The sequence below is a fragment of the Centruroides vittatus genome, unplaced genomic scaffold (genome assembly GCF_030686945.1).
Source record: "Centruroides vittatus isolate TY-2023 unplaced genomic scaffold, ASM3068694v2 contig_371, whole genome shotgun sequence".
NCBI classification, from domain to species: domain Eukaryota; kingdom Metazoa; phylum Arthropoda; class Arachnida; order Scorpiones; family Buthidae; genus Centruroides; species Centruroides vittatus.
Window position 1 is genome coordinate 2,498,898 of NW_027122194.1, and position 19,582 is coordinate 2,518,479.

At 27.4% G+C, this 19,582-nt stretch overlaps 2 protein-coding genes across 2 annotated transcripts; one reads left to right on the forward strand and one right to left on the reverse strand.

The window, feature by feature from the left end:
- Positions 1 to 3,043: 3,043 nt before the first annotated feature.
- On the forward strand, positions 3,044 to 6,602 carry LOC136975499 (homeobox protein Nkx-6.2-like). Its single transcript, XM_067270559.1, has 3 exons — positions 3,044 to 3,470; positions 4,592 to 4,758; positions 6,346 to 6,602. The coding sequence occupies exons 1-3, from the start codon at positions 3,047 to 3,049 to the stop codon at positions 6,547 to 6,549; spliced, it is 795 nt and encodes a 264-aa protein (XP_067126660.1). The 5' UTR covers positions 3,044 to 3,046; the 3' UTR covers positions 6,550 to 6,602.
- A 2,518-nt stretch (positions 6,603 to 9,120) lies between these two features.
- On the reverse strand, positions 9,121 to 17,713 carry LOC136975424 (uncharacterized). Its single transcript, XM_067270478.1, has 3 exons — positions 17,555 to 17,713; positions 13,712 to 13,928; positions 9,121 to 10,776 (listed from the first exon to the last, which is right to left on the reverse strand). Exons 1-3 carry the CDS (start codon positions 17,610 to 17,612, stop codon positions 9,240 to 9,242), a joined length of 1,812 nt encoding a protein of 603 aa, XP_067126579.1. The 5' UTR covers positions 17,613 to 17,713; the 3' UTR covers positions 9,121 to 9,239.
- Positions 17,714 to 19,582: the final 1,869 nt, after the last annotated feature.

Below are 19,582 nucleotides of genomic sequence, written 5' to 3' on the forward strand. Positions count from 1 at the left end.
AAAAATTTAGATATAAACTGTGTATTATAATTATATTTTGGTAGAATTCCATTATTATTATTTAACTTTCTTATTAATTTAATAAGAATGTAGATAATTATTTAATTTTTATTTTATTTAAAATACATGCTTATAAATACGAATCTAATTGTGTTTCTTGGCTTTAAATCGTCATTTAAATTGTTTAACCTAAATATAAACTTAGAATAAAATTTAGATAGACTTCAAAGCCTATTTAAACCTTATTTAAACCCAAAACCTTAAATCATTTTTTTTTTTAGCTCTAAAACCATGCCTTAAAAGCTTACTTAATCATTAAATCCAACTTTAAATCCTGTTCTTTTCTTACTTAGATTTGATTTTTAATCTATAGTTTACTCAAAAATGCAATTAAAATCTATTTTAACTTAAATTTATATTTTTTAATTTATAAAGTATATTTTATTTGATATTTAACTTTTTCTATCTCCAGTTATTATAGCCTATTAAAATTAGATTAAATTAATATAAATCGAATTAATTTTATTTGATAGAATACCTATAAAGATATATAAAATTTAGTAATATATACAATAAAAATTGATTATATAGGACTTATAAAGAATTTTTTCTGATAAATATCTTTAGAGCATAAGAGAATTCGACCTCTGAGAGTTCATGCAGTATCGTATAATATTCAAAAGTAGAGAAAGGCCTGAGTTACATACTTTTCTGAGGATTTAATTAAATAAAGTCAACACATTTTCTCAATTATTGAGGCCTTCATTACATGAAGTACCAATTAATAAACCAACATAATCTCTTAAGTGAAATGATACATCAAGTTGCTGCTTCATTCCACTTTTTCATATCATAAATAGGATTAATTTAAATGCAACCATTTTCTTTTCTAAGAAAAGTAGTCTAATAATTATAATTAATAAAATCTCTAGGCCTAGGAAAATACGTTTGAATTAACGTTACAATAACATCATAAACTGGTTTATCTGTCACACTAATTTTCATCAAAATGATGCGGCTTAGATGCATTACTAAAATATTAAGCACGGTACAACCCAAATAAAATTTAAATAAAAGTTAGAATTGAATATTTAGGTGAAAAAATATAAGGGTTTATTAGATGTATTGCCGTCGAAAGCCGTAAAGAAGCATTCTTATTCTGTGCTGCTTCGAGCTCGGGGACCAAGAGGGGCGACAGAAAGGGGGAGTCAATGGCGGTTTTATTGTCGGATTACGGGTTTAGCGGATGTAGTGACATCTGGATTGACGTTATTTTACACCAGGGCGAACCGTACGGCGTTCAAATGGCCAATTGGTCCGACGTAATCCCGCAAGGCCGTTTGCAGGATGTAACAGCTGAGGCCTGTCCTTCTTCATCCGATAGACTCGAACTGGGCCGGGTCCGCTTTATTTTTATCTACACCCCATATTGGAATAACAATTTGTTGTGTTCCCCTTCTTAATCTATCAAGTTCAGGTTTACTTAAAAAGTATTACATTTCAAGTTGTTATTCCATTCTTAATCATTGAGCTGTTATAAATGAGCAACATAGAAATTTAATACTTAAGCTAAATGTTAATAATGAAATTGTTACGCTCCATAGGCCTATATTCATTCATAATTTATTGGTCTACAGTAAAGATTCAAACGGTTTATTATCCTTATTTCGAATTTAAATGTAAGGGCATAATTAGACCATTGAATATTGGCCTAATTTAACTCGAAAACACTCCATCAAGGAGCATATCAACGGATAAGTCGTATTAGGACCTACAAGTTTAAAACTTTATTTCTGTTTGGTACGAAGTATAATTCTTAAAACAAGTTATATGATTAATTTTTCGTTAAATAAGATGACTTTTTACTTGTTCAAATATTTTTTAAAATTATTCATCCAAATCTACCTGTAGGTCTGCCTTCTCCTAACTTAAGCAAACTTTACTTTAAAAGCTAGTTTAATAAGCCTTAACATTTTCTTAACTTACGTTATAATGAAATAATAATAACAATTTACTATTGGTTTTAATAAAGCATAGATCAAACGATAAGAAATTTATAATTTTTCATTATAACAACATTTTTAGCATGATAACTTGAGATGTATGGTACGGATGATTATCCTTATAAATCCTATCATTTAATAACAATCTTTAATATACTAAGAAAAATATAGGCTACATAATTTACAAGTCTTTTTTAAACTTAAAATTATATTATAATTTACTTAATTTTTTTATAATTATAAATTATGCTTTATAGAAAAACTTAATTTAATAAAACAAGAAGATCTAATTATTTACAGTAATAAATTAATTTTAATACTATTCTACTTTAACTTTAATTAAATTATCATTAATTCTATATAGCAATTTTACGTACAATACACATCTATTAAACTTATTTTCTCTTAAAATAACATTTATTTAGAAATTAAATCTACGCTACGGGCATAAATAATATAGAGAAACGTTTACAAAGCTCTCAAAATTCGATTAACCAATTATTTGCCACATAACAAAATTTATTAAAAGCCAAACACGTGTCTTTTGTAACGGACACGTGACTGGCGTAATTGATTCCAATGAAATTTACAAGATGCACGTGCAGTACTGGTATACGCCCGATTGGCGGGAACCAGGTTTTAGATTTACTTAATACAAACCTAATTGAATTCTGGTGGAAACAAGAACTAATTCGAACGAAAATATATTCACACACCAATGACTCACCTATTAAATCAAGTATCAAGTTAGAAAAGATGTAGAGAAATCGATGCAAACCACTTGATTCAATAGATTCAAACAATACTGCAGTTCCGACATAAAGTGGGTGGAGTTAAACCGTGTTCTTACGTGTGATTGGAACACCGTTTATAGGTTGGTTTATATTTTCAAAAATCGACCAATAAGAGCGTAAGCGGCGAGCAAGAACAGGAATCGAGCCAATAGAATGTTAGAAAATTAACCACGCCTAATACTAGGGTTCTATTTTCTATATTACACTTTGCCACTTTGCCGGAAACACAAATGGAAGATCATAGTTAAGATGTTGGAATTTAACTCTCCTATGTCTTCGAATAACTCCATGTTTTCCATGTTTAATTTAGAAGCTTCCCGTCAGAATGCTTTAATATTGGGTAATACGCAAATTGGATCTTTACAGCATATATCCGACGTTAAGAATCAAGGAAGATACGGCATAATCAAAAATCCTATAGGAATTTCGAACAATTCCGGGACGCCTCATGGGATAAACGATATTCTCAATCGACCTACCACTTTATCAACTTCTGCACCGTTAGGTTCGTTAGGACCCTTGTCTCATTTTCCCATCGGTGTGAGTAGTGGCGTATACTTTGGTGCTTCTAATAATGGATTGCATAAAATTTCTATTTCGGATCTTCCCGGAAGATCTGCCGTTTATTGGCCAAATCCGGATATTTGGAGAGAGAGATTTTCCACTCAATCCAGTAAGTAACTTCGACCTGATCAGATTTATCTTATTCTAGAAGGCCTATAAGCATTTTCCTTACTACTATTTATAAATTTATTCTAAAAATTTTTCTCATTTTAAATGTAAATTAAATATTTTAGCAATGATTTGCTTTATGATTAGACTTAATTATCAATGTCTTATTTTATGATTAGGCCTATAAGCTGCTTAGAAAAATAGTTAATATTAACTGAGCTTTTATTAAGTAATTTACAAGAAATTTTATAAAAAGTTTTATTTATTATTTAACCCTGAAAACTTTAGAAATGTATTTTTTGTTTCGTATTTTCTGGATCGTGCAATTTAATTTTGTAAATTATAATTTTATTTCCTTTAGGAAATGATGTATTTATGAATTATATATAGAATTTTATATATAAATTATGGCTAAATATAAAGTTCTAACAGTACTCTATATAAATTTTCTCTTCAAACAATAATTAATTGATTATAGAAGATTAATTATGAATTTAAATTGAACATACATTTAAGCATTAAATAAGTGCAAACTACGCTCGTTTATAAATGAAAAATTATCTTTTTATTACTGAAAACTATACATTGTTTTAGAAATAAATAAAAATAAATTAAGAATATATTTAAGTTCAGTTAATTAATTATTTATTAATCTTCAATGTTTAAAGTAACAAATTAAATACAAGAAAGTTAAATTGCAAAATAAATTTAGCGATTATATATGATTTAATTTTTAAAATAATTAGATAACTGTTTTATACAATTATTAAATATTTTTATATTAAAATTATTCAAAAAACACAGAAATATTTTTTTAAATGTTCAGAAAAATACATAACTGAATACTTAAGGTTTAACAAATTTAAACTTATTATATTTTTGAAGATGGATTATAAATCATTTAATGAACTTTAAAATACAGTCTTTATTTATTTAAAATATTTTATACAATTCTTAAAATTAATTGGTATATAAGTCAGTTTTAATTAAGAGTACATAATATCTATTAAATGATAAGACGGTAAAATTTATTAAGTAATTTAAAGCGATAAGTAAATAAATTTTTAAAGTTAAAATTGAAGTTATATTAAGCTTAATATAATTTAATTCTTTATTTTAAAGTGAATTCTTGCCTCGATAAAGACGGAAAGAAGAAACATACCAGACCTACCTTTTCTGGTCATCAGATTTATGTACTCGAAAAGACATTCGAACAAACTAAATATTTAGCTGGACCGGAAAGAGCAAAACTTGCTTATGCACTGGGAATGTCCGAAAGTCAAGTTAAGGTAAGTAAATATATCGATTTATTGTTGCTTAAATAATACAGGCTGTTTTATGAGCGCAACCGTTATAAAAAGCAACGTTACAATAGGCCTTTAGAATAATTTTGTTTATTAAAAAAATCGCCCTTGTACCGATGTTAATGGAATAAAAGTTTTATTCTGAGATATTTTTATTTTATTTTTTCAAGCTTATTCATATATTTACATTTAAAATGGAACAAAACTGAACGGAACTAATGAATTTTGTTCTTTAGATATTAAAAGTGTTTCCCTTTCCTTACACAGTTGTGTCTATTCTTATAGTAAAATTAGGAGAAAATTCGTTGTTTCTTTAGATTTTGTTTCATTCTATATGTAAATATGCATGCGATAACGTTTATAAGTTTTAAAATTAACGATTTACTCCAGTATAACCAGTACAACTGATTACTTTCCAATAAACTGTACGAAATGTTGAATATTGACACAATTAGCAATAAAAATAACCACTTATACTGATGTTATTATGTAAAAATGTAAAATATTTGTTATATTTATAAGTAAATGCATCATAGTACCTGAGAAAAACAAGAAAACATGTTGACAAATTTGACATTTTGTTCTTGTAATGTCGATGTAATTGATGATTTTTTTTTAAAAATAATATTTCATTATAAATACAGTATTTAGAATTTAACACTATAGATATATTTATTTGTGTGATATTATCATTTTCTACGACATCCCCCTGAAAATGTCTCGTGAGAAGTGAACCGGAACGACTTCCGAACCTTGTCTTTTCAAGACACTCGATCCTGTCATGTTTCCAATTAGGGGGATCTATTAGAATGATTTGGAGAGACTAAATAGACTAAATGTTTGTGTAGTCATGACTAAGGGGTATTTAAATGTTAAATAGGAGGATATTTAAGCCGATAAGATAAGCTATCAACAGACAGGTTTATTACTTCATTATATACTCATGTTGATGTTACCACAATCTTTCAAATTTGCAATTGTAACGCGTTATTTAATGTCCTAAAGGCATTGAATCTGGTTTTTCGTGCTTTTAATGAAAGTAAACTAATTGAAGCCGTTTTAAGAAAAGTTAATTTAATATTTCACTCTTTTTTTTTAAGAAAGAAGAGTCTAAAGTCGTTTTCTGTGTAAAAAAAAAGTATTTTCACAAATAATTTTATCTAGAATAAATTTTTGTTCTTATTTAATTGAGATAATTAAATATTGTTCTAACAAACAGGTAATTACTTAAAATAAACATAAATTAATTTTGTTTGATTACTGAAATTGTGTAATAACTGATGTCCTCTTTCAAGATGTAATTTTGACTATTTTAAAAATAACAAAAAATTTATTTTTTAATTGAATATTCATAAAATAAATTTATTAACATTAAAAATATATATTTTTAAAAAATAAATAAATTATATTTTAATTAAAAATATATCAATATAAATAAACTTATGTGGCGCCATCTTTCGTGTTCTAAACTAAACACTTTTCTAAATCGTATTAAGTAATTTTCAATTTTTAAAATAGTTATAAGAAGTAATGTGTAATTTAATTTTAATTAGTTATTTATTTATTTTAAAGGTGTGGTTTCAAAATCGACGAACGAAATGGAGGAAAAAGCACGCCGCAGAAATGGCAACTGCTAAAAAGAAACACGACACAGAAGCCGAACAATTAAATCAAGAAGAAGTATCAGACCAAGAAGATTTAGATAAAAGTTTGGACGAAGAATTTGCTTCAATATGCCGACAAGAAGATTCGTCAGAGAGTGTAAACTCAAATTAAAAAAAAAAAAAAAAAAAAATTGTATCGAAAAATATGGTAGATGTACTGTACAGTACAGTACAGTACAGTACATTTATATACAGTGCAATTTTTGGACGCTTTATTGCAGACACGTGGCATCATCTGGTGAATAAAAAATGAACTAAAGTTAAAAAAAAAATTTAAAATAAACAACTCGTCCAATCAACATTCGTTCCCTCCAAGACGTTATTGTCGGGCGCCCTTCCTATTGGCTATTTGTATATATATATATATATATATATATATAAAAAAAAAAAAAAAAAAAAGGAAACACTTTCTTGTAGGATATATATATATAAAAGGAAAATACTGTATAAAATAGTATTATTAGATTTTAGTTTCTTGGCTTTCTTATTAATATTTATTATGGAGAAAATGAGTGTAATTTATATTTATAAATATATAGTAAATTCGAATCTTAATACAAGATTTAGATTTTTAATTATTCATCGTAATTATTATCTGAATAAAGGTTTGTTCTATTGGTTGAAATAGTGCACGTTTTACGTAAATTTGACATCATTCTCTTAAATTTTCTATTGTAAAATCGAAAGAGATGATGACAAATTGTCGTAAAAGTGTCTAACTTAAAATTATTCTAACCAAAAGAACTAAATCTAAAATAAATATATAAACAGATATATAAAAAATATTAGTTTTATTCAAATAAAAATAAAGAAATTAATGTTTTCTTTATGAAAAACCATTCTAGAAATGAAGAATGAGGGACAAGTTAAACAAGTTATTGCTAGGACCTCACGCTTTTAAATTTATCTACAAATCTAAATTTGGCACTGGACAAAAGAGAAAAAATTTTAGAAAATATTAATTTGATATTCTGAAGCTTTAAATAACTTTTAAAATAATTGAATTACTATTTAATTAAAATTTAATATAAATTTTTAAACGTGTTTTCATTTTATCAGCTTTAAAAATTTAAAAAATAAAAAAAAATCGTTAAATTTTATATAATAAAACATGTATTTAATATCTAAAAAATTCTTTCTTTTGCTCTTATTAAAGCTGAATTAATTAATTTTATTTATAAAGACCATTAAATAACTGTTTAGCTAATAAATTAATTATTACTAAACCAGTTTATAATGAAATTTATTATCTAATTATTACATTTTATTATTACGATAATAAAGTTCTTCCTTAAATTTTTATTTTATAAAGTAATAAAAATCTTGTTTGGTTAATATGATTTTTAACACAACAACACACTTTTCCTCATACAAAATAAAGAGATTTTCTCAACAGTTAAACACTTTTATGCTCTATTTAAAACGATTTCTCTTATACATATCAATGAACAAGTGTTAAACTGTATAAGAAAAATATATTTTTTGGAAAATCTGGTTTAGAAATTACTTAGAAATTTCTTTGTACAGTACATGTAAAATATTGTGTGAGTGATCTCATCTGCATGAAAACTAAACATTCCTAATACTTGTACCACCACCTTTTATGTATTTAAAAGTGGTAAGACTTGTTTTTCTAGATACAAGAAAGGGGACAAGATGGCGGCCATGACCACGTGTTTATCAAATATTTTCGCTAAATCAAATTATTACTATTAAAAAATAAAACTTAAAAATGAATAATATATATATATTATTTAAACCATTTATTTTCTATTTACAGCATACAAAATAATGGACATTATATAAGTAACAGTAAATGTATGTCACATATGAGAACACATTTAAAAATTTTAATTTAAAAAATTATTTTATATAGAATTAGTTTATATTAACAGTTAATTATTTTATATAGGTCTTGGTTTATGTTTTTATAGTAATGAAATATCTGAAACTACTCATTTATATTCGTTGTATGGCATTCGTAGATGTTTAGTCTCCTTGAAGTTTTATTGTTATTTTTGTGGTAATTTCCCATAGGGAATAATTTTAACTATTTTCTAGAAGATAATAAATATTAATTTTTTTAATATATATAACCTTATAGGACCCATTTAAATCGTTTTAACTAAATTAATTGATCAATATTATTTGTTTATACAGAAAATTTGCCCAACATTTCGTGTATTTACAGTTTATATTTTTAAATGTGTAGTCTTTTTATGGATTTTTAAGGCTTTTTTAATTTTTTAGAATTGGAACAACATTAAAAGAAGATAAATTAATCGAATTCCTATTTTGTTTTATAATGAAAAGAAAATCAAATAAGTTATTTGAATTTAAATTGGTTCCTGTTTAAACTTTATTAACTTTTTAATAGTTAATAATTTTTTTCTATAGTCTTATAGTTTTGGTGATTTCTATGGCTTTCTGTGTTCCTAGTTGCTATGGTTTTCTACAATATTTTTATGGTTTACCACAAATTAAATATAAAAGTTTCGCTTACAAAATTTCGGTATTTCATACCATTTTCATTTATTATTTATAATATTGTAAAATTATTTGTTATGAAATATTTAATTAATTTTTTTCTTAAGTATAAGTTATGAAGAATTAAATGTGATTTGATTGATTATGAAAATAGGTTTTAAATATTTCAAAAATAATTTTATATGTGGGAAAAGTATTTCTGTTTTTTTAAGCTTTTGCAGTTTATAAAACTAAAGCTGCAGTGGCTATTTTATATATAGTTTATATATAATCCTTTGTGACAAAATTGATACAATTTGTCGATGGATGCATCATTCATCCGTGATGTTCCATAATGTTTGAACAGACTATTCTCGGACTTCCGTAATCTTCTGCATGAATTACCAAAGACCTTCCAACAATACTTGTTGGTCCCGCAAGAGTAAGTTCAGGATCTGTGAAAAAATATCTGGCTATATCTTGTTTATTGTTCTTCACTGCGTAAGGGGGAATGTCCAAGAATCCTAACTTTTTCGAAGTGTCTCCCATTTCGCAACGTGAAGGAGCGATACCACTACAGTGACAATTATATATTCCATCTACGGTTACGTTATATGGGTTATAATGTGGACCGGCTGGATCACAAACTGTAGTACTGAATGCGGATCCGGTTTGTATATGACGCTCATGAATATGCCAAGGATGGTTATATGTTTTAGTTTCGGCTGTTCCAGAGGGATATGATAATTCGATGTACACTGAAGTATCTGATTGCAAATCGTCACGATTCTGTCGCAATATGATTTGGCCCTGTATAACTTGATAGAATGTAGCGAATGCAGTTATGACTCTGTGTCCACTTAATTCTATATTAGCACACGCTAGAGGACGACCGTCTGCGTAATATATTACAAGTGATCTACCCACCACGCTGTTAACCCCAAAAAGAGATAATTGGGGATCGTAAACTTGTTGTATATGCTTATCTTTATATTGTAAAGTGCCATACTTTCCGCTTAAGTCTCCTACTGCATATTGATCTATACTTCCTTTACCGGGTGGTGGTACCCCGTCTGGAACTACCTTTAAAGGATTATAGATGACGGCTTTAATGTTCGGGCAAACAGCACTTTTATTTCCTCTAAATATCAAAGGAAGCTCATCTACGCCGTAACTGTAAGCTTTCTTATCTAACTGATCTAAATTGATAGTTACAAGCGTTGGATCGTAAGGAGATTCCTGTCTAAATGATACTTCACCCGTCAGCCCATTTTGGAATTTGGCTACTGCTTGCTTGGGTTGAATCAAATACAGGCGACTACATGCTAATATTTTGCTTGTATCATATTCTGAATACACTATAACGTAGACGGTGCCTTGGATTACGTCCAGAAATTGTAAATTTGTCACTGTATAAAAAGTACGCCCAGTTATGGCAGATGGCTTCCTTCCAACAGCAGCGTATCCCACAGTTTCTGACAATTGAATGAGTGGAGTGGAGTGAAGATTAGAACATTGTGTCATCTCATTATGATAAGTCGTTTCAGGAGTATCTTGACTCTGAGTATGAACCAGAGCCCATCTATGAACTGAATCTCTTCTTGTACCATTAACATAGTAAAGTTGTGAAAGCACGCTAGTTCCAATGCTACTCTGTCTCAGAACTACCTCACCTCCGAGAGGATTATGGAACCTGGATCTATACGTTTTAACTCGAGTATTGGGCTGAATCACGGCACAAGAAAGTCTACCTGTTTCTGAACCTCTGAGTACCAATGTCCGGCCCAAAATTGTTGCAGGCTTGAGAGTTGAAACCACAGATATATCTTTACCCGTAGATAGTTGGCCATAAGCTGGAGTCAAATCAACATATCTGAAAAGATAATTAATTTTTAATAAATTATAATTTCAAAAAATATAAATACAGGGTGGCCCAAAAAGTCAGTTAATCAAGAATATTTGACGATATTTTAAGATAACAAAATAGTTAGAAGTAGTCTCTTTTAAGTTATATTCCTTTAAGACAGTTTGGGACACACTGTTTTAAAAATTATATCGTCAAGAAGTTGTATGACGTACAGTACATTAAACTCGTGTTATGAAAAATCAATTTAGGAAAGAGCTTCATACTCGTATGCTAAAATATATTTTAAAAGACAATCGTTTATAATAAGATAATAAATTAACAATACGTAAATTACACATAGATAATAAGTTTATTAAAAAAATTGGTTTGGTTTGATGCGAAATGGTAAAGTAACATACCGGCGAGGAGGACTTTCTGCGGGGAAAACTGTTCCCTACTTCCTTGTTAAGTGTTAGACAGGTGAAGAAAACGTAGAAAACTTCACCTGGCCAGCCCGTTTGTGAGGCGCGACCAGTATTCAGTGGTTTTATATACTCGGCCATTAATGGGGCTTACAAAGAAAACTGAATATTTACAGAATAGAAACTAGATTTTCATTGTATGTTGAACAAATAGGTTTTCTTAAAGAAACGAAACAGTTTTAAATTTCTATTTTACAGACTGAAAATTGTATGAGCCAATAAAGTTCGGATGTACCGACACAGATCAATTGTTTCTAAATTTTCCTTGGTTTCGGATGAATGAGAATGAGAACCAATACAGAATGATAAAAATAATTTAAATAATAACTAGAAAAGGAAAAAAGAAATTTATTTGTTAAATTAATAAACATTTTTTCCAAAAAACCGCAAGTTTATTCTGTTTTCTGAGGGTTTGTCTACAACAGCAATTATTATATTTTACAATTTTATAATAATAGCTGCTGTTGTGGGCAAACAAAGTAACAGCATTAACCAATAAAACGTGAGTAGGCTAATTCTCATATTTAAATTCTAAATACAGTGAACACTTGAAGGCCTTCACTATATTGAGTTCATTATATAAGTTACATTAAAAGCAGCAAGGATGTAGAAAATTCGTCACAATCAATCCACTGTATTTGTTTAAGAAATTACAGGCTATATACTGCATGTATAGGCCTATATAAATATATAGCTTATATAACTATATTATTTTCATATTATTTATCAAATAACTTAGACATAAAATTATTAATGACTCTAACAATGTTTTGATTCTTGTTATTTGCAAATTCTGTAATGTCTATCTTCTGTTTCATGTTAAGGTAATTTATAAAAATAAATAATCTAAAACTTAAAAAGAATTTTCTATTTTGTTTATTATTAAGGACAGATGATATTGTTTTATAATTTAGTAAATTTTAAATTGAAATATCAATTTTACTTAGCTGGTTAGACAACCACACAGTAAAGAAATACAGTTTTGAGGAATCTGATTCAAATCCGATTATTTGAATGCTAATGTGAATTCTGGGCTATATAGAGGCAGAAATAAGTTTCAGGGATGAGAGACAGGGAGGGATAAGAGATAAATATGAGAAACAGAAATGGGATAACATATAAGGAAGGGAGCCAGAGATAAGAGACAACAATTAAGCCCTATCTCGTCTCTCTAGGGCACTATAGTGTCTTAGTTCTAGTCTGGAAGCATTAACAATTTCTTATTTATTTAGCTAGTTCTGTTAAAGATGAAATTTGCTCGAAGTAAAAAAATGACACTGGTTATAAAGTATATAATTCATTAAAATATCAAGTAAAAAATCCATTAAGCTCTTTTAGTAATTATTGAGCTGATCTATTTTTAAAACAAAAAAATTGAAAATATTACTATTGAAAACTTAAGTATAAGCAATTATTCGTATAGCTGAATAACATTATAATTGTTACTTATTTTTTTTATTATAAAACCAGTAATGTCATTGAACAATAAATCTATCCATGTGAATATATATGTAATAAGACCTAATCTATTCATAACAATAAGTTATTTTAAAAAAGAAATAGCCAAGAATGAGGAAATCCGGCTGAATATTTAGTCTAGAAAAATATTTAAACATAGAAAAAAAGAGTCCATCTACAATTATATTTTAACATTAGCACTGTACCATATTAAATAATACCATTGAATATAACTAAATAACAATAATGAGATGATTAATTTTCGATATTATAGAAATTCAAAAGTAATGATCTTAGCAATTAGTAACTATTTAGATAATTGTAATTAGGACCTGTCATGAGACTCGGGTCCTCACTTAGCCTCATATTTACGGAAGCTTCACAGCTATGTTATAAGGCCTCTTATTTGTAGGGCATTGATTGTAATTAAAGCAAACACATAGCCTAACTTATTTCATTTATTTCCTTTTGTATATTCATAATAAAATAGGATTATTTATCAGTTTTAACCTTATTTTTGCATTATATTTATCCCTAAATTTTATTCTTGATTTATTATATTGAAATTTATATTTAGAGACGAATTTTGGTAATTATATATGTATGAAAAGTGATTTAAAATGTTTTAATATCGTAATTTTTTAAGTTTAAATTTATATAGTTGACCTATATTCAATGTTTAATACAGTTTAACAGAAAAGATGACATCAATTATTTTTCCATTAGAATTTTAGTCGTGATTTCATATAAATTTCATATGGTTTTTCTCAATTCATTTTTCTTCAAATGTGCAAGGCATTTGTTATTTTCAAGATGAATCATTAAGGTCAAAAAAACAGGAACCAGATCATACATAATTTTAAGGATGATCGTTTGTCCCCTTTACACGGCGGGGTAAAACCATGATCATAAAATGAAAATTTATCCTGAGTTTTATTCGTGGCAATATGCCAACACGACTTAGACCTTCACCCTAATTTTCTAAAAATGTTGTTGTTGCATCCTGTCAAAAATCAACTTACAATCTTCCAACTTTCTCCTGACTGCAAGGTACTGATGTATCTGCTATTGCGGGGAATTCATGAATTTTCCATCTGAACTTCTCTCCGTACGTTCCACCTCGAAGAAACACTCGAATTGTCAAATTTCTTCCGGATGGATGAGGTTTAAATTCTACATTTCCTAATAATCCTCCGCTGTTAATCGAAGCAACAAGTCCTATTGGGGTACTTTGAGGCACTGAAATATTAGAATCGTTTAATTGTATACAATTTATTAATAATTATAATTAATTTATAATATATTTACACGAATTATCTTTAATAAATTAAGCAAATAAGTACTTTTTAACAGGATACAAACAAGATACAGAAATAGTTCTTCTTTCATAAAATTATTTCGACATGATCGCTTCTGTGAAGTCATGCAAAGTTTATACAAGTAAATATTTATCTTATGATTCAGCTTATTAATATTTTGTTTTTTTGTCAAGATTCCACTCTGTTCACTAACAGGTTTTACAACCTTATTTGACTATTTATTCCTAATGTAGTAGTCTATCATTAATCATTAATTTGTAATACTTGGATATAGAGTAGGTGATGTTTATTAGTTTAATATAAACACTTTTTTAAAATGGAAATATAGATCGAAAAGAAGCATCATTACTCGATTTAAAAATGACAGCATTTTTTATATAGACATAGCTATTTTACCTTGTGTGAGGCCTTAAGTATGCAAGGCCCATTTTATGTAAGTTTATCGAATATAGAACTCTTATTACACAATTCTTGCTAGGATCTTAAGCATCGTCAATATCTAGGATTGGATTCCAACAACAACACCAAGATGAGCATAGGTTCATGCATGTCAGAGGCCCCAATTAAAAGCACCTTTTTAGCCTTTACAGTAGTTAACTGGCTTTTTATATACATCTATATATTTTTTCACTTTTCATTACAATTAAAGTGCCTAAAAACATTTACTGTCAACAATGATCAGCACGATAATGAGAGTTGTTATTAAAAAAAAAAGAATCTAACGGTACATTCCCGAGAATAAGAAACCCGTTTCTAAATGCTTTTGGCCATCTGTCAATTGTAGGCCATCGTTAAAGTGCTGTTTACGGTTATACCATTGCCAAGAATTCGTTCAATCGCCTAACTTCCTTCTTGGTTTTTCTATTCGTTATTTCCTGGTATATTTCTCTTAATTTATACAGTATAAAGCTGTGCATATACTTCGATATTAATTAAAACGATATTTGTGTTAAAATTTTAATGTTTTAACGAGTTTTAATATTACTTAAATAAAAAAATTATCGAACCAGCTAGTAAAATGAATCATTTTTGACATATAAAAACCTGAAAAAATTAAATGAAATTCGTCAATATTTAGAATTCCGCCATCTTGTTCCTCCGATCAAGCTTGACCTAAAAAGTTGATATCTGAATAGGGCAGTGGGCCACACACTTTTACATTTAACCTTGCATTTAATTTATTTTTATATTGCTAAATTAATTGAATTCATCGAAAATTAATGGTGTTTAAGTACAATTAATTTCATTTATTAGCATGCATGTTATTTACGTATCTTTTCTTTTTTTGAAAATGTTCTTGAGAATGTAGCAGAGATATTTATATTATCTCTTAAATATTTAAATAAAAATTTAGTCAACGATATTGATTAATCATTTTACTTAATGATATTTGTGTAAAGATCAACATCATTAAATTTCAAGGTTTTAAAATTTGAAAATAAACTAATGCTTGAAGGTTAAATAGAATCATCAATATTCAATATTTATTTATTTAAATTAATACAGTTTATAATTATAATTACTTACGTGATGGAATTGAAATATAAATGGAAAAAATACTATTAAATGGTAATTTCCATTAAAAGGTCAGAGGAAACCATTCATCAAAATGATGTGATAAATGGTAAATGGCTTAATTGAGGGGGATAAATAGAAATTTTATTCTCTGTTAAACTACAAAAAAATATTAATTCAAAAGTAGAAAAATAATAAGATAATTTTAAAATTATTTTATCAACAATATACTCTATTCAAAATAACGTTTTATTACTTATATCCTTCTGAATCCCTCAACACTTCTACTTTATTAAAGAACGAACATTAAATATATATATATATATATATAGGCCTATATAATAAATCTTTATATCTTGATTAAAGTATTTTATTATGAATAAAGACCTTGTCTGTAATAATTACAACCATTCATTCTTTTTACATAAAGCATGATTGACAGCATTAACAAATGAAAGTAACCTAAATAGTCGAATGAATATTCTTAAAATCGAAATGCCATTTTGTTCTGATTTTAGAATTATCAATGACATCAATCCACGTTGTCCTTCTTAAAAAAAAAAAAAAAAAAAAAAAAAAAATTAAGAGTACAGAATGTCAACGCCCAATTAATAATGGTTCTCTTCCTGTCATGGATCAAACTTAACATAAATTCGTGTTTAAATTAATTAAATAAATTAAGATTTAAAATTTAATTAAATATTTAGAGTTTGGAGTACTTAAATCATTTTTTTCTTATATATATATTTTTTTCTTTCTTTTAAAATTAAAGTAGGAACTTAGAATTACGACAGTACTCATATATAGGTCAGTTCCTGAAAGCAATAGGCTATATGTAATACTCACTTGGTCAATAACATTAAGAAAAAGAAATATCATTTAAAGGTTATTGACTCGTTATCTGGAATAAGTAATTGTTTCTAAATTAATTATTTTTTTTATTTTTAATAAATCGAAACAAATAATAGATGATCTCTCCTTCAATTAAGAATTAAAAGATGCGACGGAAACTATAAATAAATAGTGTAGTTATATATAGATACAGTTATTATTATTTTAGAAAATTATTTCTGTTTAAATAATGTCTGTCAGATATTAATAGCTGTTAAAAGGTTACATTCTTTAAATATAAAATAGACTTTAATTTTGATAAGTTGAGAGTACTTTAGTTTAGTTTAATTTAGTTTTAGTTTAATTTGATTAAGTTTAAGAGTACTTTAAAGTCATTAAAACTTGAGTAATTTTCTAGATATTTATTGAAGTTTCTGAATTAAAATACGAAACAAATGAATGGTTAATGTCCCTTTAAAATTAAAGAGGTGTTGGATTCGTTTTAGGGTCACCAAGAAAGGGCGAGTTCAAGGACGTAACTTCATCCACTAAAGTAACTAGACAAACTCCAGGGAGACACCCAAAAAGCGGGTACATAATAATAAGTAAGACGTTACACCCAAGTATGTAGGCGTTTCTTAAATTTTGCGATTTAATTTCATTGCTTCAGTAGCGATATAATTGTTTAGCTATAAGGAATCCCTGTTGAAACTTGCTTTCTATATTAAGACATTTAAGTAAAACTAGAAGGTATACAATAGATTAAATTAAATTTTTAATCTAATAAAAGTTCTATAATGAATTTAAATAATTAATTTTCATTTTCTATAACTAAAATTTTGCACCAGTTTGCATACGTTGTAGTTCAAGATGTCAGAAAATTATAATCATACCTGCAAAGTGACTATAATGTATGAAGGGTTTATATTATGTTCGACAATAGAAATCATTTATATAACTGTTTAAGTTAAATACTTGTTTCTAGAGGTAAATAAAATATATTTCTTTATTATCATTTATAAGATTATAGACTTCGAACACGAAATCTAAAATTGAATTACTGGTTTGTAGCTAGCTACACAGTCTAAAAGAATACTCAATTTAGTGTGAGTCTTTTAGAAAATAATATACTAACTTCCGGAAGTACTAATTAAAGGAAAAGATAAATTACTATACGAAATTAGAAAAAATCTTGCTCACCTGTATATTTAACAAATAATAAGAATGTGAGAAGTATGTGTATAAAGTAATTGTCCATCTCTAGGCATAGACTTCTGTCCTACTTAGAAGGGGAGACTTGAATGACGACTTGTGCAAAGACGCTTGAACTTTAACCGCTTAAACTATTAAAATAGGTCTTAGAATTGCGAGAACCAGTAATACTGCCTACCGGGGGAGGGAAGCTGGTTGGATTCATTGGCCTTTGCGGAGGTTTGTTTCTTCTGATTAGACGGATGATGTTGGTTGTCTTTCTTCACTTTTTTCTGATTCTAACTTATGAATTTTTATGTATTTTATCCTCGTTTCGCACTGAATACAGTCATTTCTCTTATTTCTTGATATTATTTTATGACCTTCGTTATTAACACGCATCGTTTGATTACATTCGAGAACGTATTGAACATAGATGTACCTGTCTCTATCAGGGAATTTGTTCTCGTTTCATTTTGAAATTAAACCGTGAGAAAGGATTATGCCACGGGAAGTGAACTTTACTTTTTAAAAGTTAATTACTTTTAATTGAATTTTTTTTTCACAGTTATTATATAAGATATTTCATTTTATATTTCAGATAATGTCACGACGAAGAAGTTGTAATAATAAACCAATTTCTTTAAATAATTCTAATCTGATGAATTAATTCTAATGATGAGGATTAATTTAAAGAGATAAAAGTAAATTTTTAGATAGTAAAATTGCACAAAGAACTTCACTAGGCGTTAGTAAACAGGTAAGTAAGAATAAAATGCATAATTTAATAACGAACAAGACATATACACTGTATAGGTGTATGAGCACTGACAGCCAATTTATTAAAATAATCAGAAATATTAAAGATGATAAAGAATGCTGATCAAATAATTCTTTAGCCTTATTTGTAGTTGTTACCCGATTTGGCTTATATTGATGTGTGTGTGTGATACACTGATACTTTTTCAACCTTTTTCACTTACCTACTCTCTGAGCTTACTGTGTGTAGGCTTGTTTCACTATATTAGATTTGTGCGTATCTCTGGGACGAAATACAGGCGATCTGTCAAGGAGATTGTTTCCTGGGAAGATTTTCTGTGGGAAATTGGCCCTATTTTAGTTTTTGACACGTGCAAAGGAGGTTGCTTTCTGGGAGGACTTCCTATGGGAAATTGGCCTTTATTTAGGTGTTACACATACAAAGAAAACCCATATAACTCCACATATTAAGCCCTTTGGACAGGCGAGAACCCGTGACCAACTATCAGTGTTCAGAGGTTTTACCCACTCGGTCACTGGTAGGTCATTTCATGTTTCAACTTTCGTATTTATCAGAGGTTCACGATTCACGAGTTTTCTTAATTAAATTAATATATTGATCAAAGAACAATGATAACTGATGTAATTTCTCTTGAGAAATAAACCGTAAATCGTTATGATTTAAGTGAAATGGGTCAAGGACAAGGATATAGACAGAGTGAAAATTTATTAGTTTATGTAATTTTTACCTTCAAAGCAATATAGTAAAATGTTAGAATATTGTTTCATTCATTAAAAGTAACAATAAAAGTACAAATTAAAAAGTAACTTTCAAAACAATTTTTTATTGTTTTCATAATAATAAATTATATAAACCCATTTTCAATTAACTAATTACTATAATAAGAATAATTAAACTAATTAATTAATTTTAAGTTAATGGAATTAAGAATATTTTAATTTTATTTTATATTAATTTAATTATATAATTTTATGTTGATTTTAATTTATAAATAATTTTATTTTTAGTTTTAAGTTAATGATTAAATTATATTAACATTACAATTATTTAAAAGCAATTATTTTTATTCGCGCATTTCTAATAACTTCTATTATTATATATCATTTCTATAAGTCTATAGTCTTCGGCCTTCTGTATTTCCTCACCGAAATGGACTTTATATGAAGTATTTGGCCTATACTTTGAGTACTGTTAATTTACATTTTTTAGAAATATCAAATATACTTTGTTAGAAATATTATTGTGACCTTTTGCAT